This window comes from Ovis canadensis, chromosome 14, assembly GCF_042477335.2.
Source record: "Ovis canadensis isolate MfBH-ARS-UI-01 breed Bighorn chromosome 14, ARS-UI_OviCan_v2, whole genome shotgun sequence".
In the NCBI taxonomy this organism is placed as follows: Eukaryota; Metazoa; Chordata; class Mammalia; order Artiodactyla; family Bovidae; genus Ovis; species Ovis canadensis.
In genome coordinates this window covers 50,074,017-50,090,544 of record NC_091258.1, presented here as the reverse complement: position 1 = coordinate 50,090,544, position 16,528 = coordinate 50,074,017, and the positions used below count along the sequence as shown (strand labels likewise).

At 42.6% G+C, this 16,528-nt stretch overlaps 1 protein-coding gene across 3 annotated transcripts in view; it reads right to left on the bottom strand.

Moving 5' to 3' along the window:
• Positions 1-16,528, bottom strand: part of WWP2 (WW domain containing E3 ubiquitin protein ligase 2) — a 146,127-nt gene that overhangs the window by 43,068 nt on the left and 86,531 nt on the right. For all 3 annotated transcript variants that reach the window (XM_069550244.1, XM_069550245.1, XM_069550246.1), the window contains exon 8: positions 3,243-3,453. In XM_069550244.1, the coding sequence (XP_069406345.1) occupies positions 3,243-3,453 (211 nt within the window). The remainder of the gene's footprint in view (positions 1-3,242; positions 3,454-16,528) is intronic.

Sequence of the window (16,528 nt, the reverse complement as noted above, 5' to 3'; positions counted from 1 at the left end):
TAAATCCTGTCATAGGTCCTCTTTATTTGAGACATCAAAGAAGCAGAAAACATTCATCCAGGTGGAGAAAAAATACATATATACATATATATGGCATTTAAATTGATTCATTGCTGTTGCTCAGCCGTTCAGGCATGTCCAATTCTTTTGCAACCCCACGAACTGAAGCCCGCCAGGCTCCTCTGTCCATGGGATTTTCCAGGCAAGAATACTGAAGTGGGTTGCCACTGACTCCTCCAGGGGATCTCCCCAACCCAGGGATGGAACCCATGTCTTCTGCGTCTCCTGCATTGGCAGGCCAATGCTTTACCACTAAGCCACGTGGGGAATCCTCAAAAAACTGGTTCATTAATGCACTATAAGTATGTCTTGGGAGCTGACTTTGTGCCAGGCTCCTTGCCATCTTGGCATTTACAGCCCAGCTGGGTAGAGGGAGGCAGAACACGCAGTTACGCGTGTGAGAAGAATTGCAATATACAGCGGTCTGACCTTGTGTGCTGGGGATTGAGGAAGGATTCCCAGAGCAAGTGCTGATTAATCTGAGATTTGAAGATGGATAGAAATTAACAGACAAAATGGTGAGGAAGGTTTCAGAGAGCGGTAACCAGCATAACAGTCCCCAACCCAGAGAAAGGGTGCTATACTTGTCAAACTAAAATAAGTCATTAAGGGTAAAGCTTAGAGAGCAAAGCAGAGCGTGTCTTCCATGGAAGGTTTGGGGGGCAGATGAGGCCTTGTCCTGCAGAGCTTTTTCAGGTCTTATTAAGGATTTGAGAACTGACTCCTAAAGACAAGAGGAAACCAGTGAGGCATTCTAGGTAGTGAAATGTTATGTTCAGAACTTTATTTAAAAGGTTAAAAGTGGTTCCCCTGACTCCTGAATGTAAGATACCAAGAAGGGAGGGATGATCCATCTTGTCTGGATCTCCTAAACTTGTACATAAGCTGCTACGGTGGAGATGGCAGTCTGTGGATTGGAAGGCTCGGGGTGGAAAGTGTGCCCTTTCTGGCTTGCCATCACAGAGCAGAGAACTGAAAGCCTGCCAGCTTCATCGCCACACACTCAGCACTGCCAGTGGTAATCACCAGGCCCTGAGACAGCCCGCAGAGTACCAGGACTCCCAGTGGGCAACTGGAAGCCCCTCTGGGTGGCAAGACTGGGTCTCAATGCCCTTCTCCGGACCATCACTCGTGTTCAAGTGGGAAGCAGCCTCCTCAGACCTACCATCCCATTCTAAACGCTCCAGGGAGAAGATGCTGTTCAAACTCTACCCAAGAGAAGCGGTTCGGCCTCTTGTTGGGGTGGGTTGGGAGGCCAAGTAGGAAAACTAGCTTCTCTGAGCTGCTCTGACCGCCAGACTCAGAATAAAGAGTGTTTTCAGAGCCTGGAGTTTTCCAGCTGCCTGGAAACAGGAAGGGCCCAATCCAGGAGAACAGTAACCCTCACACACGCCCTACATAAAGACGCCTTGAGCCAGTAGCCCTAATTGCCTGTGACTGACACACGGGAGGGAAGCCCGCCTTCCAGGCTTTGCTCAGCGGAAAGCAAACAGGCTCCTGAGGCACCGAGCAGCCATCTTCTCTCCCTCTGCCAAAATGATCCCACTCTGCTCCTCCCAAATTATATACAGATTTCAAATTATAAACCAAACAAGGGTCTTTCAAGTATTCCTTACCACATACACGAGAAAAAAAAAAAAAAAAAAAACCTCTGTAGGAAGAAGTTGCACAGAAGCAAGTAGTTATAAATCTTTTCACAAAATGAAAAATTTCACAGAAGACTTTGGAGCCACCTCTCAGTACCTCCTGATTCTCTATGGGTCTGAGGGATTAAAAACCATTTGTGATATTTTTCATGTATTCATCGTGTTTTGTTAAGAAATTTAAGTTGAGTTGTGTGCCAGATGCTAGGGATGCGAGATATAAGTGGTAAAAATCCCAAATGTCTTCAGATTTAGGATTTTTTGTTTGTTTGGACAATGGGGTTTTCTAAAGTGGCTGAAGAACAATATGGTGTATTATACATCAGTATACCATCCTTCCCTTTTATCACAAGGGCTTCCCTGGTTCCAAGCTGATAACCAGGATGGGCAGTGAGACCGCATGGAATTGGCCCTGACAAGTGATTGGGAGCCCTGAGATAAGACTGTTTCCCAGTTCAGAACCATTCTCTTCTTTTATGATTCTTTCATAACCACTTCAAAAATATCATTCACCAGGTGTAACACTCACCATTGGGTGAGGGCTTCACATACACTGTCTTATTGGAGCCCCTTAAAGAAATCAATCCTGACTATTCATTAGAAGGACTGATGCTGAAGCTGAAGCTCCAACACCATGGCCATCTGACGCAAAGAACCAACTTATTGGAAAAGACCCTGATGATGAGAAAAAATTGAGGGCAGGAGCAGAAGGGGGCGGCAGAGGATGAGATGGTTGGATAGCATCACTGATTCAATGGACGTGAGTTTGAGAAAACTCCGGGAGATGGTGAAGGACAGGGAAGCCTGGCATGCTGCAGTTCACAGGGTCACAAAGAGTCAGACATGACTGAGTGACTGAACAACAGCAAATTCCTGGGGAGGTAGTTATGCGTGATTATCACCTCCACCTTACCTAGATGGTAAGTCACTTGGGCAAGGTCATAAACGGTCAAGTTAGGATTCAAATCCAGATCTACTTGATTCCCAGGTCCCTACACTTCATTTCTTCTTGCTTTTGGCCTACTGGGGCCATCTTCCTGTCACCCAAGGCCTTTCGCATCAGATTTCATTCTGAACGAAAAGATGGCAGGAAAACTATGGTCCACGTTAACATCGGCCCCAGCCATGGAAAAACATACAGTAATACTCAGGGCCTAAAGCCCTCCATGGGCCATTGAGATAAAATGCAAGGGAGAAAAGCTGTTTTCTAGGCAGGATCTGGGCAAACCCAGTGATTCTGGAGGGCAAAATGAGCTCCTTGTTCCATAACAGCCACACTCTTTGAGTCGAGCTGTTCATTTCAAGTCACCGTATAAGGTAGCACTGATTCAGCCCCAGATGATTTAGGTCTTTTTCAAGATTTATGTAGAATGAGCAGTCCTTCCACACCTTCCTCGCTCCTATGCATGGCAGCCTCCCCAGGGACTGCTAGCCACCAGGTAATGAATAAGCACGTTGTTTCTGCCCTAGTGAAGGAGCGCCAGTTGGTTTTTTTCTAGGGGGTCAGGGGGTGCTGCGGTGGGACAGAAGGCTACTCACCCAGCAGGCAGAGCATCGGGGGCCTGGGCAGCTGCGGGGAACTGCTGAGTGCCCGAAGTGCTGGGCTCCTCCCCTTCGGCCGGTGTGGCTGTGGCAGGGATAGCCGCAGTGGTGGGGTTCGGGGTCACACTGGACACTGCAACAGGCGGGGACACCACACCAACAACAGAGGGTTCTTCGGGATCGGTGGTTGCAGTGGGTTCGTCATTCACTGAAAATACAGAAATGGTATTTTAGAGATCAACTCAGCATTGTGTTCACATTTACCAGGTTTCTCACTTAGTGGTACAACACAGAACCTACGAGGGTACCACAAATGTTACCCAGTGATAGCAAAAGGTTTTACAGAACATAATACTGGAAAAGACAGCAAGTCAGTAAGAGCCTGCAAGGGAAAAAAAAAAAAGGAAGATGGATCTGAAATAAACAGATTATTAAATATTACCTCCTTTATATAACTTTATTAAAATTTTCTAACACACTATGGTTACATTTATTGCAATAAAAGCAGCAGGAAAGTAAGGCACCAGGGAAGTGTGTTAGTGATACATGGAGCATAGTCAAGGCCAAAGTCAAGTTTATAGGGTTTTCTTTAAACTTGTCACTTGTCTGCTAGGTGCAAATAAATATCACCTTCTTTCAAAAAGCTCCATTCACACTAAGAGGTAGTAAACTTTGAGTAACGTGCTTGTTCTTTTAAAGATACATACTCAAAGTGGGGAGCAAAGATTAACAGCCTACACAGAAAAGATGGCATTCAGAGACAAGGGACTTGTCTCCAAGGGAACAACAAAGATAGAAGTGAAATGAGCTGATTCCTGAGTCTCCTCATTTCTCCAGGTCTTTGATGATCACTCATGCTCACAAGGACCCCAAGGCACTGCAATATCCTCTCACTCAGAAAGGAACCACACATGGTCTCAAACATTTAAAATTCTTTGAAAATGGATAAGCCAAAAATATACAGAGAATTTTCCACATATGTGATTTGGGCTTCCCTGGTGGCTCAGACAGTAAAGAATCCACCTGCCTATGCAGGAGACCTGGGTTCAATCCCTGGGTTAGGAAGATCCCCTGGAGGAGGCAATGGCTATCCACTCCAGTATTCTTGCCAGGAGAATCCCATGGACAAGAGGAGCCTGGCGGGCTACAGTCCATGAGGTCGCATTGAGTTGGACACGACTGAGTGACTAATATATATGTACATTTACACTAGAATTCCATAGGAAAACCCCCTTGGTTTAGCTTCATCTTCTAATTCAGAAACTCTTTTTGGTGTTTCCTAATGGCCATCCAGATCCTTATTGAACATGTCTTCTAAGAAACAGCTCACTATAAAGCCATTCCATTGTTTTTTTTTTTAACTTTTTATTTGTATTGGGGTATAGCTGATTAACAATGCTATGATAGTTTCAGTTATCTGATAGAACAGCAAAAGGACTCAGCCATACATATACATGTATCCATTCTCCTGCAAACTCCCCTCTCATCCAAAGAGCCATTCCACTGTTGAACAGAAATAGCTACCAGAAAGACTTTCCTTATGTTAAACTGAATTCCACTAGATGGTTTTAATCCCCATGCTCTCAAGCAATACAGAATAAATACCTGGCCACCCTGTTTCTCATTCACTTTCTCTGTTCCAGTAAAAGGCCTACCATTTCTTTAATGTCTCTAGGTCACGCCATATTCTAATGGCCTGGCTGCCCTTTTCTAGTTATCTTCTCTTGCCTTTATTTCTAAATAATGATATCACCAACTGAACATAATAAATGAGACAATATCAGACCAGCAGAGTTAGAGTCCCAATATAAATGATAACAGCAATGTTTAAAGAACACCAGGATGTACCAGACAAAGTGCAAAGCCTTTTAGATGATCTCATTTAAGCCTTATACACACCTCCATTTTACAGCTGAGGAAACTGAAGCCCAAAGAGGTTAAATAAACTTCCAAGGCCATAGGGCACCTAATTCATACCCCTGCTGTCTGCCTTCAGAGCCTGAACCACTCACTTGCTACACACTACTTCTTCCTCTCTGCACATCCTCTGAGGTGACCCAGGACTATACCTCAGAAGCAACCACATGATCCTGTCGGCTAACGCAAGATTGGTTGTCAGCTGAAACTATAATTTCTTCACATGATATGATGCCAAGCTTGATCTTAACAGCAAAGAGCCTAAGAACCACCTGTGATTAATTTAAATAATCTGCTTTCTCTCCAATATATTAAATATTGTCTGACATGCAGAGTAAATTAGTTAATAAACAACTTTATTTTGTGCAACTGATGCTTCCCCAACATAAATCCAAGAATTTTTATTTGTATTCCCAGTATCCTGGTTGAGTTAGTAAAACACAACAGATGGCAAGTCTCTTTACACAAAATATATAAATTTTACTCAATCTCAATTTAAAACACCACGACTTTTTTGAGAACCAAATACATTTATTCAATAATTTATAAGGAAAACTAAATACAGAAGAATAGCCATAAACATTCTAGAGATGAAGAGTCTTGTGTGTATGAGGAAGTAGGGGCAGGGGTGTTCTCCAAAGTATTAGCTGACACATACTATTAAGTTACAACAGCTAAAACAATGTGGCACTGATACATGAATAGACAGATGTCGATTACATAAACAAGTTCAGAAACAGAATTAAATACACACTGGAATTAAGTAATTCAATATATGACAAAGGTGACATTTTAAATTCCTACAGAAAAGACGACTGTTCAGTAAACTGTACTATGGCAAGTGTACTAGACTATGGTAGTGTACTAGACAAAAACTGAGTTACATCCCTATTTCACTCCTTACATCAAAATCAACTCCAGACAGACCAGAGTTTGACATAAAGAGGAAACCATGAAGGAACTAAAAGAACATAGGGGAGAATACTTTTACAATCTCAAAGCAGAAAAGAGTATTTAAGGTAGCATACAAAATCTATCAATAAAAGTCATATTCTGTGCTTCCACTGGTCAGGGAACTTGGATCCCACAAGCCATAAGACATGGCCAAAAATAAATTAATTAACAAAATGACCCCCCAAAATCTAAAAGTCATAAAAGATTGATGAATTCAACTATATTCATTTTTTAATTGAAATGGCAAAAAAAAAAGCAAAAGCAAAATTAGAAGAAAAAACAATGAACTGGGAAAGATCATTATCAACTCATATTACAGACCAGTGGCTAATTTCTTTGATATGAAAAAAGCTTCTACAAATCAACAAGAAAAAAAAATGCACAAAGATACTCCACAGTGAAGGAAATACAAATTACCCCCATACATATGAAGTACTCCCATCAGGAGGCACAGAATGTCTGGTGTCTCTCCTGCAATGTTACCAGCCATTGATGATTATTGCCTGAATCCACTAATTGGTGAGGGACTGCAAAACAGTAATAATCTATCATGCCTCTAAAGAGGAATTTGACCTATCAACTATTTGGTGGACTTCCCTGGTGGTTAAGAATCCACCTTGCTATGCAGTGGACACCATTTCGATCCCTGGTGGGTGATGCCACAGGGCAACAAACCAGCACACTGCAACTACTGAAGCCTGCCCGCGTTAGAGTCTGCACTTTGCAACCAGAGAAGCCACCGCGATGAGAAGCCCACGCACCACAACTAGAGAGGAGCCCCTGCTCTCTGCAACTAGAGCAGCGAAGACCCAGCACAGCCAAAAATAAACCAATAGATGTATTAAAAAAAAAAAAAAAACTATTTGGCTACCTCAAGGTTCAGTTTGTGAAGAAAAAGAAGGAGAATAGTTGGAGACTTTCCTTTTATTTACCAGTTTTCAGAAGAATGAGCGGATACTCTCACATCCTCCCCAAAAAAGTGAAATTTTATTCTGTTTAAAAATCATTATGAATTCTTGGATTTAAATATGTTTCAAGTATTTCATTCATGCTGGGAAAGACTGAAGGCAGGAGAAGAAGGGGATGACAGAGGACGAGATGGTTTGATGGTATCACTGACTCAATGGACATGAGTTTGAGCAAGCTCTGGGAGATGGCGATGGACAGGGAAGCCTGGCGTGCTGCAGTCCACGGGGTCACAAAGAGTCGGACACAACTGAGCAACTGAAAACAAAAAGTATTTCAATCTGCTATGATTACTGTTCTTATTGGAACTAAAACTGTTTCCTTCTTTGACTGGGGTTAACAGGAGACTGAAGGGGCAAAGATTTTCAAGTCAGTTTCAAGTTTTTCGGAAAAAATTCTAAGATGATTTAAGTGGGAAAGTGAAGAACAGCAGGTATATTGTGCTAACATTTATGTGTATACATTCAAATAATATATATGGACATGCTTGTATATTCAAATTGTAAAGAATTATAAGAAACAGAACAGGGACTGCCTCTGGGGAGGGAAGGGGAGGCTGGAGGAGGAGAACAGGAAAGAGACTTTCTTTACACTGTTTAAGCTTTTTTACTTTTGTATAAAGTGTTGACAACATGTATGTACTGCCTATTAAAAAATTATGATGAAATTGTCAACCAGGAAAAGAATAAAACCAGAGCCTTATGGCATGCCAGTGGAAAAGACTGTCCAGTCAATACTATTTGGATTTGACCATCTGTGCAGCTGCAAATCTAGTTACAAGGGTTCCCACCAGGACTGAGTCTGTGCACAGAGCTATCTGAGAGCCTGTGATTTACCAGAGTCATTCATCTGTTTAAGAGTTTTGTGCTATCTCCAGTTTGGATTAGAGACAAAATATGAAAGCCAGATATCCTAGCATTGAAACTTTACACATCCATGCTTATCCTCTCTGCTCTCAAATAAACTGTGTGTATGTATGTATAGACATACATCAGAGTTATTGCAGATGTGATCCCAGATTACCACAATAAGCAAATATCATGATAAAGCAAGTCACATAATTTTTCTGCTTGCCAAGGGCATATAAGTTATATTTACACTATACTGTCCCATCACTTCATGGGAAATAGATGGGGAAACAGTGGAAACAGTGTCAGACTTTATTTCTGGGGGCTCCAAAATCACGGCAGATGGTGATTGCAGCCATGAAATTAAAGATGCTTACTCCTTGGAAGAAAAGTTATGACCAACCTAGACAGCATATTGAAAAGCAGTGACATTACTTTGCCAACAAAGGTCCGTCTAGTCAAGGCTATGGTTTTTCCTGTGGTCATGTATGGATGTGAGAGTTGGACTGTGAAGAAAGCTGAGCACCGAAGAATTGATGCTTTTGAACTGTGGTGTTGGAAAAGACTCTTGAGAATCCCTTGGGCTGCAAGGAGATCCAACCAGTCCATTCTGAAGACCAGCCCTGGGATTTCTTTGGAGGGAATGATGCTGAAGCTGAAACTCCAATACTTTGGCCACCTCATGCAAAGAGTTGACTCATTGGAAAAGACTCTGATGCTGGGAGGGATTGGGGGCAGAAGGAGAAGGAGACGACAGAGGATGAGATGGCTGGATGGCATCACTGACTCAATGGACGTGAGTCTGAGTGAACTCCAGGAGTTGGTGATGGACAGGGAGGCCTGGCGTGCTGCGATTCATGGGGTCGCAAAGAGTCGGACACAACTGAGTGACTGAACTGAACTGATACTCTATGAAGTATACAACAGTATTATGTCTTAAAATATAATGTACACTTTATTGCTAAATTGCTAACCATCAACTCTTTTGCTGGTAGAGGGTTTGAAATATTGCAAGAACTATCAAAATATGACAGGGACACAAAGTGAGCATATGCTGTTGGAAAAATGGTGCCACAGATTTGCCCTGAGGCAACATTGCCACAGACCTTCAATTTGCTTAAAAAAATTTTTTCTTAGTTATCTGTGAAGTACAATGGGCTTTCCTGGTGGCTCAGTGGTAAAGAATCCACCTGCCAAGCAGGAGATGCAGGAGACATGGGTTCCATCCCTGGGTCAGGGGGATCCCCTAGAGAAGGAAATGGCAGCCCATTTCTACTATTCTTGCCTGGGAAATCCCATAGACAGAGCCCAGCAGGCTACTGTCCATGAGGTCACACAGATTCAGACACAACTTGGCAACTAAACAACAAATGAAGCATAATAAAGCAAAGCGTGATAAGATAAGGTGTGCCTGTATATATACACATGTTCTTAGAACATAAGGGCTCGGAATTTCAGAATTAAATCCACCCCGTCGCAGCTTATAGTCAGGAGAAACCAAATTTCGGACACTTCAGTTACTGCCCCATGGTCACCCTGGTAAAACAGTGACAGGGCACGATCCTGAACCACGACTTAATGCAGAGAGAAAAACTGGACTGTCAAAGACGAGGAGCTAGAATTTCACCACCCCTTAGAGAAATGCTGTATGTTACTTTTAAGCTCTACTCAATATAGCCAGTGTTCTCTCTTAATCCTAATTATTTGATGTATACAACTTATCTGTCCCAAAGGATGGTATCCTTCTTGAGAATGAGGGAAAATTTGCTTCCTTTGTTTTTGGCTACTTTTACTCTCTACCTCCTATGTTCTTGCCTCCATCCCTCTGCTCACCTCAGCCCCGCCTCTTTACAGGCTCTTCCTACTGCTTCAGCCCAGACGGGTCCCTCTGCAGAGCCCACAGTACCTGTGGTCTCAGCTACTCAACCACACAGTCCCTGTGACATCTACTGTGTTAGCACTTGGCAGACTGTGTCTTTTCAGCTTCTTTCCCTGAAACAGACTATAGAGCAGAGGCTTATTTTATATTTTTTTTATACTGTCATAGCACTTAGTAAAATGGCATTTGATAAACATTCATTGAACAAATACTTATTTAATAGGCCTAATAATCTAGCAAAAGATATCTGAAATAAATGTGCCTCACATTTGGATAACACTATCGTTGCAAAGCAGGTTCTTTTTAAAATTTTGAAATTTGGGAATAACTGCAAATTTATAGAAAAGTTGCAAACACAGTACAAAGATAGCATGCCCTTCATCCATGCTATATAATATTACTACCTTGATTAACTATGGCACATTTGCCAAAGCTAAAAAAAAAAATAACATTAGTACCTTACTATTAATTAAATCCCAGACTTGATCTGGGTTTCACCAGCTTTTCCACTAATGTCCTTTTACTATTTCAAGATCTAATCCAGGATCCCATGCTGCTTTTCACAAGTTCACTCTCATGAGCTCAATTTTCTTCCTAGTAACCCCATAAGAAAAGTGGTATTATCCCCATTTTACTGAAGGTAAAATAGAGGCTCCCAGAAGTACCATTTAGAGAGGTGGCAAGCAACTAGCAGAATCAGCACTCAAATCCAGAAGACCACTAAACAAACACAATGGAAGGGTTTGGGGGAAAGAGAAGTAGAGATGGCTTAGATGGCTCTTGCATATGGGAAGAAAAGCTGGGTACCGAGATGAGAGGGTAAATGGGGTAAGGAGGCAAAATGCCTGATTTCTGCAACTGCGGGTATTTCACAAAGTTCCCTCTGTGATGCTGGTTAAACACTGTGACTTTATGAATCAGATATTCATTGAGGGCTCAGGCATACTCTAGTCACAGTTAGCCAAAAAGAGATCAGGAATTGGAAATTCCTCTGCTTAATCCTAGACACGCTGCCAGCTCACTGTGTGTTCCAAGATCTTTAGGTGTGTGTGTGGTGCAGCACAGACTCTCACTGTACACACACGTCTTTTCAGCCCCCTCACTCGGGTGTGGAAAAGGCGCCTGCCAACAATGGAAGCTTTTTAAATGGAAGACCAGCTCATAACATATGACACAAGGTAAAGCAGTCAGTATGTCTCACCCGTGAAACCCAAGCAATGCCTTCCAATGCAACTGATCAACTCAGCTCTTCATGAGACCAACCAAAACTAGAAAAACAGTTCATAACTAGCATGACATGGTGGTGGGTGAGGATTATATAAAGAAAAGCAATTAAATTAGATGGAAAAAGGAAAACTTGAAACTGGATAAAGTCATACGATGTCACCTGATGGGAATGTTCCACCTTGGTCAATACATAGATTCAGACAATTTCCATTTACCTTCCACCAATTTTTTAAAGGCTTCTCTGGCAGGCTACAGTCCCCGTGGGGACTGCAAAAGAATCGGACATGACTGAGCGAGTTACACTTTCATTTATCTTTCAAGTTCCTAGGCATTCAAAGTCTGAAATTTGTTTTGAAAATATATAAGCTATCAAAGCATATCATGGAGAAAAAGCAGTAAGATGGGACTAGCCTTTCCAGGCATTAAAAAAACATGTCAATACTCGAAATCACACAAGACTGGTTTAAGACCAGAGATAAACAGGATAAGTAAAGAGTCCAGAAATGAATACTCACTGCATATAAGAATATAAGAATATAGTAAGTGATAAACACAAAGCATCACCACAATTTAAAAAAAAAAGCAACTAATGTTCATAGGATAATAGGATCTCACTACAGGAAAAAATTAATTGAAACTCAGCCTTCATTATGCATATAATATGAATGTATACATACATATGCATATACAGATATGCCACTATAATTTCTGGTGGGATAGTTTAACATGAAAAAAAAAAGTAAAACAGAAGAAAATATTTATTCCATCTGGAGAAGGCAATGGCACCCCACTCGAGCACTCTTGCCTGGAAAATCCCATGGACGGAGGAGCCTGGTGGGCCGCAGTCCATGGGGTCGCTAAGAGTCGGACACGACTGAGCGACTTCACTTTCACTTTTCACTTTCATGCATTGGAGAAGGAAATGGCAACCCACCCCAGTGTTCTTGCCTGGAGAATCCCAGGGACGGGGGAGCCTGCTGGGCTGCTGTCTATGGGGTCGCACAGAGTCAGACACGACTGAAGCGACTTAGCAGCAGCAGCAGCAGAGACAAGAGAGAATCTTCTCACTATGGAAGCAAAAGTTGAAATTACAAACAGTTTTTAAAAAATGCTCAGGCACAATTTTTTTAAGTTAACTACTTTTCTAGAAAAAACACAGAAAATGAGATAAAAGGCAAAACAAAAATATAATAAAAACTTAATAATCATAAAAATAACCAGTAAAACTTGTGTACCTAGATATTTTACACACATTAGGATGACTAAGTATTAAAAGAAAAAAACAAGTGTTCACCAAGATGTGGGAAAATTGGAACCTTCATCCACTGCCCATGGGAAAAGAGTGCAGCTGCTGTGGAAAACAGTGTGCAGGTTCCTCAAAAGCTAAACACAGATTTACCATATGAGCCATCAACCCTCCTCCAAGGTGTACAGCCAAAGAACCAGAGCACACTCAGACAGAGACTCAGGCATCCACAGTCACCACAGCAGCAGCACAACAGCCGGAGGAGGACACAACCCAAATGTCTATCAGCAGATGAACGGATGCATTAGATGTGGTGAACACACACGGCGGAATATCATTTAGCCTGGAAAAGGCACAAAACCCTGACACTTGTTACATGGGTTAATCCTGAAAACACTATGCAAGGGAAATAAGCCAGAGTCAAAAGGACAAATGATTCCACGTAAAACATGAAGCACCTAGAATAAGCAAATTCACAGAGACATAAAGTAGAACACAGAGGACTCCCTGGTGGTCCAGCAGTTAAGAATCCCCCTGCATTGGCAGGTGGGTTCAGTCCTTGGTCTGGGAAGATTCCACATGCTGAGGGGCAGCTAAGCCCATGCGCTGCAACTACTGAAGTCCGCACACGCAGAGCCTGCACTCTGCAACAAGAGAACCCACTGCGTGAGAAGCCCATACCGCAACTAGAGCAGACCCTGCTCACAACAACTAGAGAATCCCGTGCAGAGCAACAAAGGCTCAGGGCAGTCCTAAATAAATAAGCAAAAATAATGTAGGACAGAGGTTTCCAGGGGATAGGGTGGGGGAACAGAAGGAAGGGAGAATGCTTTTGGGTGAAGGGTACAGAGTTTCAGTTTGGGAAGATGAAAAGTTCTGGGAAAGGACAGTGATGAAGCTGCACAACATTGGGAATGCACTCAATGCTACTAAATTATTTACTTAACAATGGCTTAAATGGTAAGTTTTATGTTATGCGTATTTTACCACAATTTTACTAAAAAGACTATATAAATCTCTAAAGTTAACCTCTATAACTCCACAAGTCAAATAACTGAACACTATCAAAGAAGTCACATAAGAGAAAAGCAACTGGTAACTGTAGAAACACGATAAGCTTAAACGATGAGGTGGGACTCTATACCTGTTAGCAAAATGACAACCTAGTATTTACAAGGTCAAGGAAAAAATAAGCTTCATACGCCACGAGGAAAATTTTACAATGCCTTGGCATATATGATTATTATAACACCAGATTTAGGCAATCTGGTAACACACTTTAGATTTTTAAAAGTTCACATCCTTTGACTCGGGGCTTCCCTCGTAGCTCAGTCGGTAAAGAATCTGCCTGCAGTGCAAGAAACCCGGGTTCGATCCCTGGGTTGGAAAGATCCCCTGGAGAAGGAAACGGCAACCCACTCCAGTGTCCTTGCCTGGAAGATCATGGACAGAGGAGCCTGGAGGGCTGCAGTCCATGGGGTCGCAAAAAGTCGGGCACAACTGAGCGACTAATACTACTTACTTATCCTTTGACTCAAGACCTTCATTCCAGAAGAAACCAAGTTGTGTGTAAAGATGTTTACATCAGAATTTACTTTTATGTAAGAGAAATGCACAGGGACTGAGAAATGGTTATATGAGTTATGGCGTATCAACTGATAAACAGTATGAAACCACTAAAAAAAGGTAAACAGAAAGACCCTGAAACGTGGACATGTGTATCAAAAATAATGACATGAGGACCTCCCTGGAGGTTAAGACTTAGCCTTCCAATGCGAAGGTGAGAGTGAAGGGATACGGGTTCAATCCCTGGTCAGGGTGCTAAGATCCCACATGCCTCTCGGCCAAAAAACCAAAACATGAAACAGAAGCAACAGTGTAACAAATTCAGTAAAGACTTTAAAAATGGTCCACAACAAAAACATCTTTAAAAAAAAATAATGAAATGCAGAAAAGAACGTCTATCCATGCTACACAATTATAACCATATGAAATTATTTGCCAGGCTAACATCGAGAGCCTACTATGTACTGGTACTGTGCGAGACGTGCTATATGTCTTGCATAGTTTATTCCTTATAACAAGCCTAGGAGATATAAACTCTTGTCCTGATTTTATTAATTAGAAATCTAAGGGCCATCAAGTCCCTGGGCATTATACACATGCTGCACATGGGGATGTAGAATCTAACCACAGCCTGTGTGACTCCCGACCTTATATGCATGGAAATCACATTTAAGGGAGAATTGAGTGAGAGATGTAATTTTTTGAGGGGGATAAAGTTTTCAATTAAAAAATTAGAAAGTAAATCATTGCACACAAGTCTCAATAAAGTGCCATGGCATTGTCCTAGACCCCGATTCCACCACTTCTAAAACCTTAGAAACATTATATTTATACAGACAGGCTGCCATTCACCTTCTTTTTATAAAAAATGGATACTTTATAGCTGTGACAACGTGAAAAAACCACCTGGAACTCGGCTCCCTTTTTGCCCCAGATGTCTTTTTCATGCACAGCTGCAGAGCACAGCCAAAAACAGGCTTGCTAAATAAATCTTGTGGGTCCCTGGAAACCTTCCCTGGAGGCACGGCTCACTACCACCACCATTTTGGAACCGGTCCCCACAGTTCAAACAGAGACATATTGAGGGATGGAGGTGTCCTTAGTCAGAGCCACAACCCCCTTGTTGTTTTGTGCTGCCAAAGAGAGGGGGCTCCTGTCTGCTCCCCAAAGGAAAACTGAGATCTTTCTGTACCCTTTGGATAGACATTAAAAAGCCTACCAGGTCCAGGCCGGCTGTGACGCATGGTGAACCATCTTCAGAGCAGAAAAGAGAGAGACGAGACAGGGGACAAGGCCTTGGTATTTGAACAGGCAGAAATCCCTAACGTGCAACAACTGTCTTTCACAGATGGGTTTGGGAGCGGTTTGGACATTCAGACACAGCACCATAAAACATCTCTAAGGCAGTTTGGAGTTACAGATACTTGGCTTTCAGAAGACGTGGCTGGCACCTGCCTCGTCTGCTGAAATACATAATGTTCCTGGAGATAAGGACAATATGCGAAGGTACCTAAAAATAAGCCAAGGGGAAACACAGACCTGTTTAAACGTCCAAGGAGACTGACTCAAAGATCGTAACCATAGAAATGTAATTTACCCATAGCTGGGTTGTTTTTTTTTTTTAATGTGGACTTTTTTTTTAAGTCTTTATGGAATTTGGTACATTATTGCTTCTGTTTAATAGCTTGCTTTTCTGGCCACAAAGCATAGGAGATCTTAGCTCCCCTACCAGGGATTGAGTACACCCTGTAGGGTGCCCATAGTAGGGACCTACTCCTACCCATAGTAGGGAATTGTCTTTATAAGACAAGCAGAGATGGCTGAGGGAGACCAGCATCACAAGAATGGAGGCCCCTGGAAGGACACAGAGGCTGGTATCATGGCCATGGCATCGAGGTCACAGCTGATTCCAAAAGCCACTTCCCCGCCCATTTGTAAACACCTGCCCTCTTCTAAGGGTGACTTGCTTTTCTGAGAAGCATGTTTACTGGCGCCCATGGTGCTCACCTGGTTTTCTCTGGCATGGCCCATGGCCACCACCTTGCCGTCTCCACCACACAGATGGGAAGCCAGGCCACCCTTGGCTTCTGTGACTGGCAATGCCAGTGCCTGGACACGGTGACTGGCACAGAAGTGCCAGGTGGGTCGAGACGGCAGCCCAGCCACTCATCCTCCTCACCTCCAGTGCTTCCTCGTCCTCAAGGCTCAGGGCCAGCTGGCCAACTCAGTTCCTGCAAGCAGGTCCCAAACTCCAGAGAGAGTCAGGCCACCTCACAGACAGTGAATCTCGCAGGACCCAGGCCACTCTGTCCTGCAGTCATCCACAGACAACGTCATGGCTGACACCCTAAGCTATCACAGTGGCTCTGGAGCCCTCAGATGGCGCTGCCAGAGAACTGAAAGTCATTAGAAGGTAGTCCCAAACGATGCCTCCTGCTCAATAAGTCTGCTACAGAAAGGACAGTAACAACACCAGGCTAATGCTTGCATGGAGAAGCTAGGCTGCTATGTTCAATCCAATGACACTTCATTTTTAATCTAATACTTCCAGTAAATAAAGGAAATATTAAATAGTGATCTTGCTAAATAAAGATTCAAAATTAAATATTGTGTTGTAAACATAAGAATAAAATAATTTTGTAATTATTAAAAAGAAGAAGCTATGCTGCTCCAAATTTCC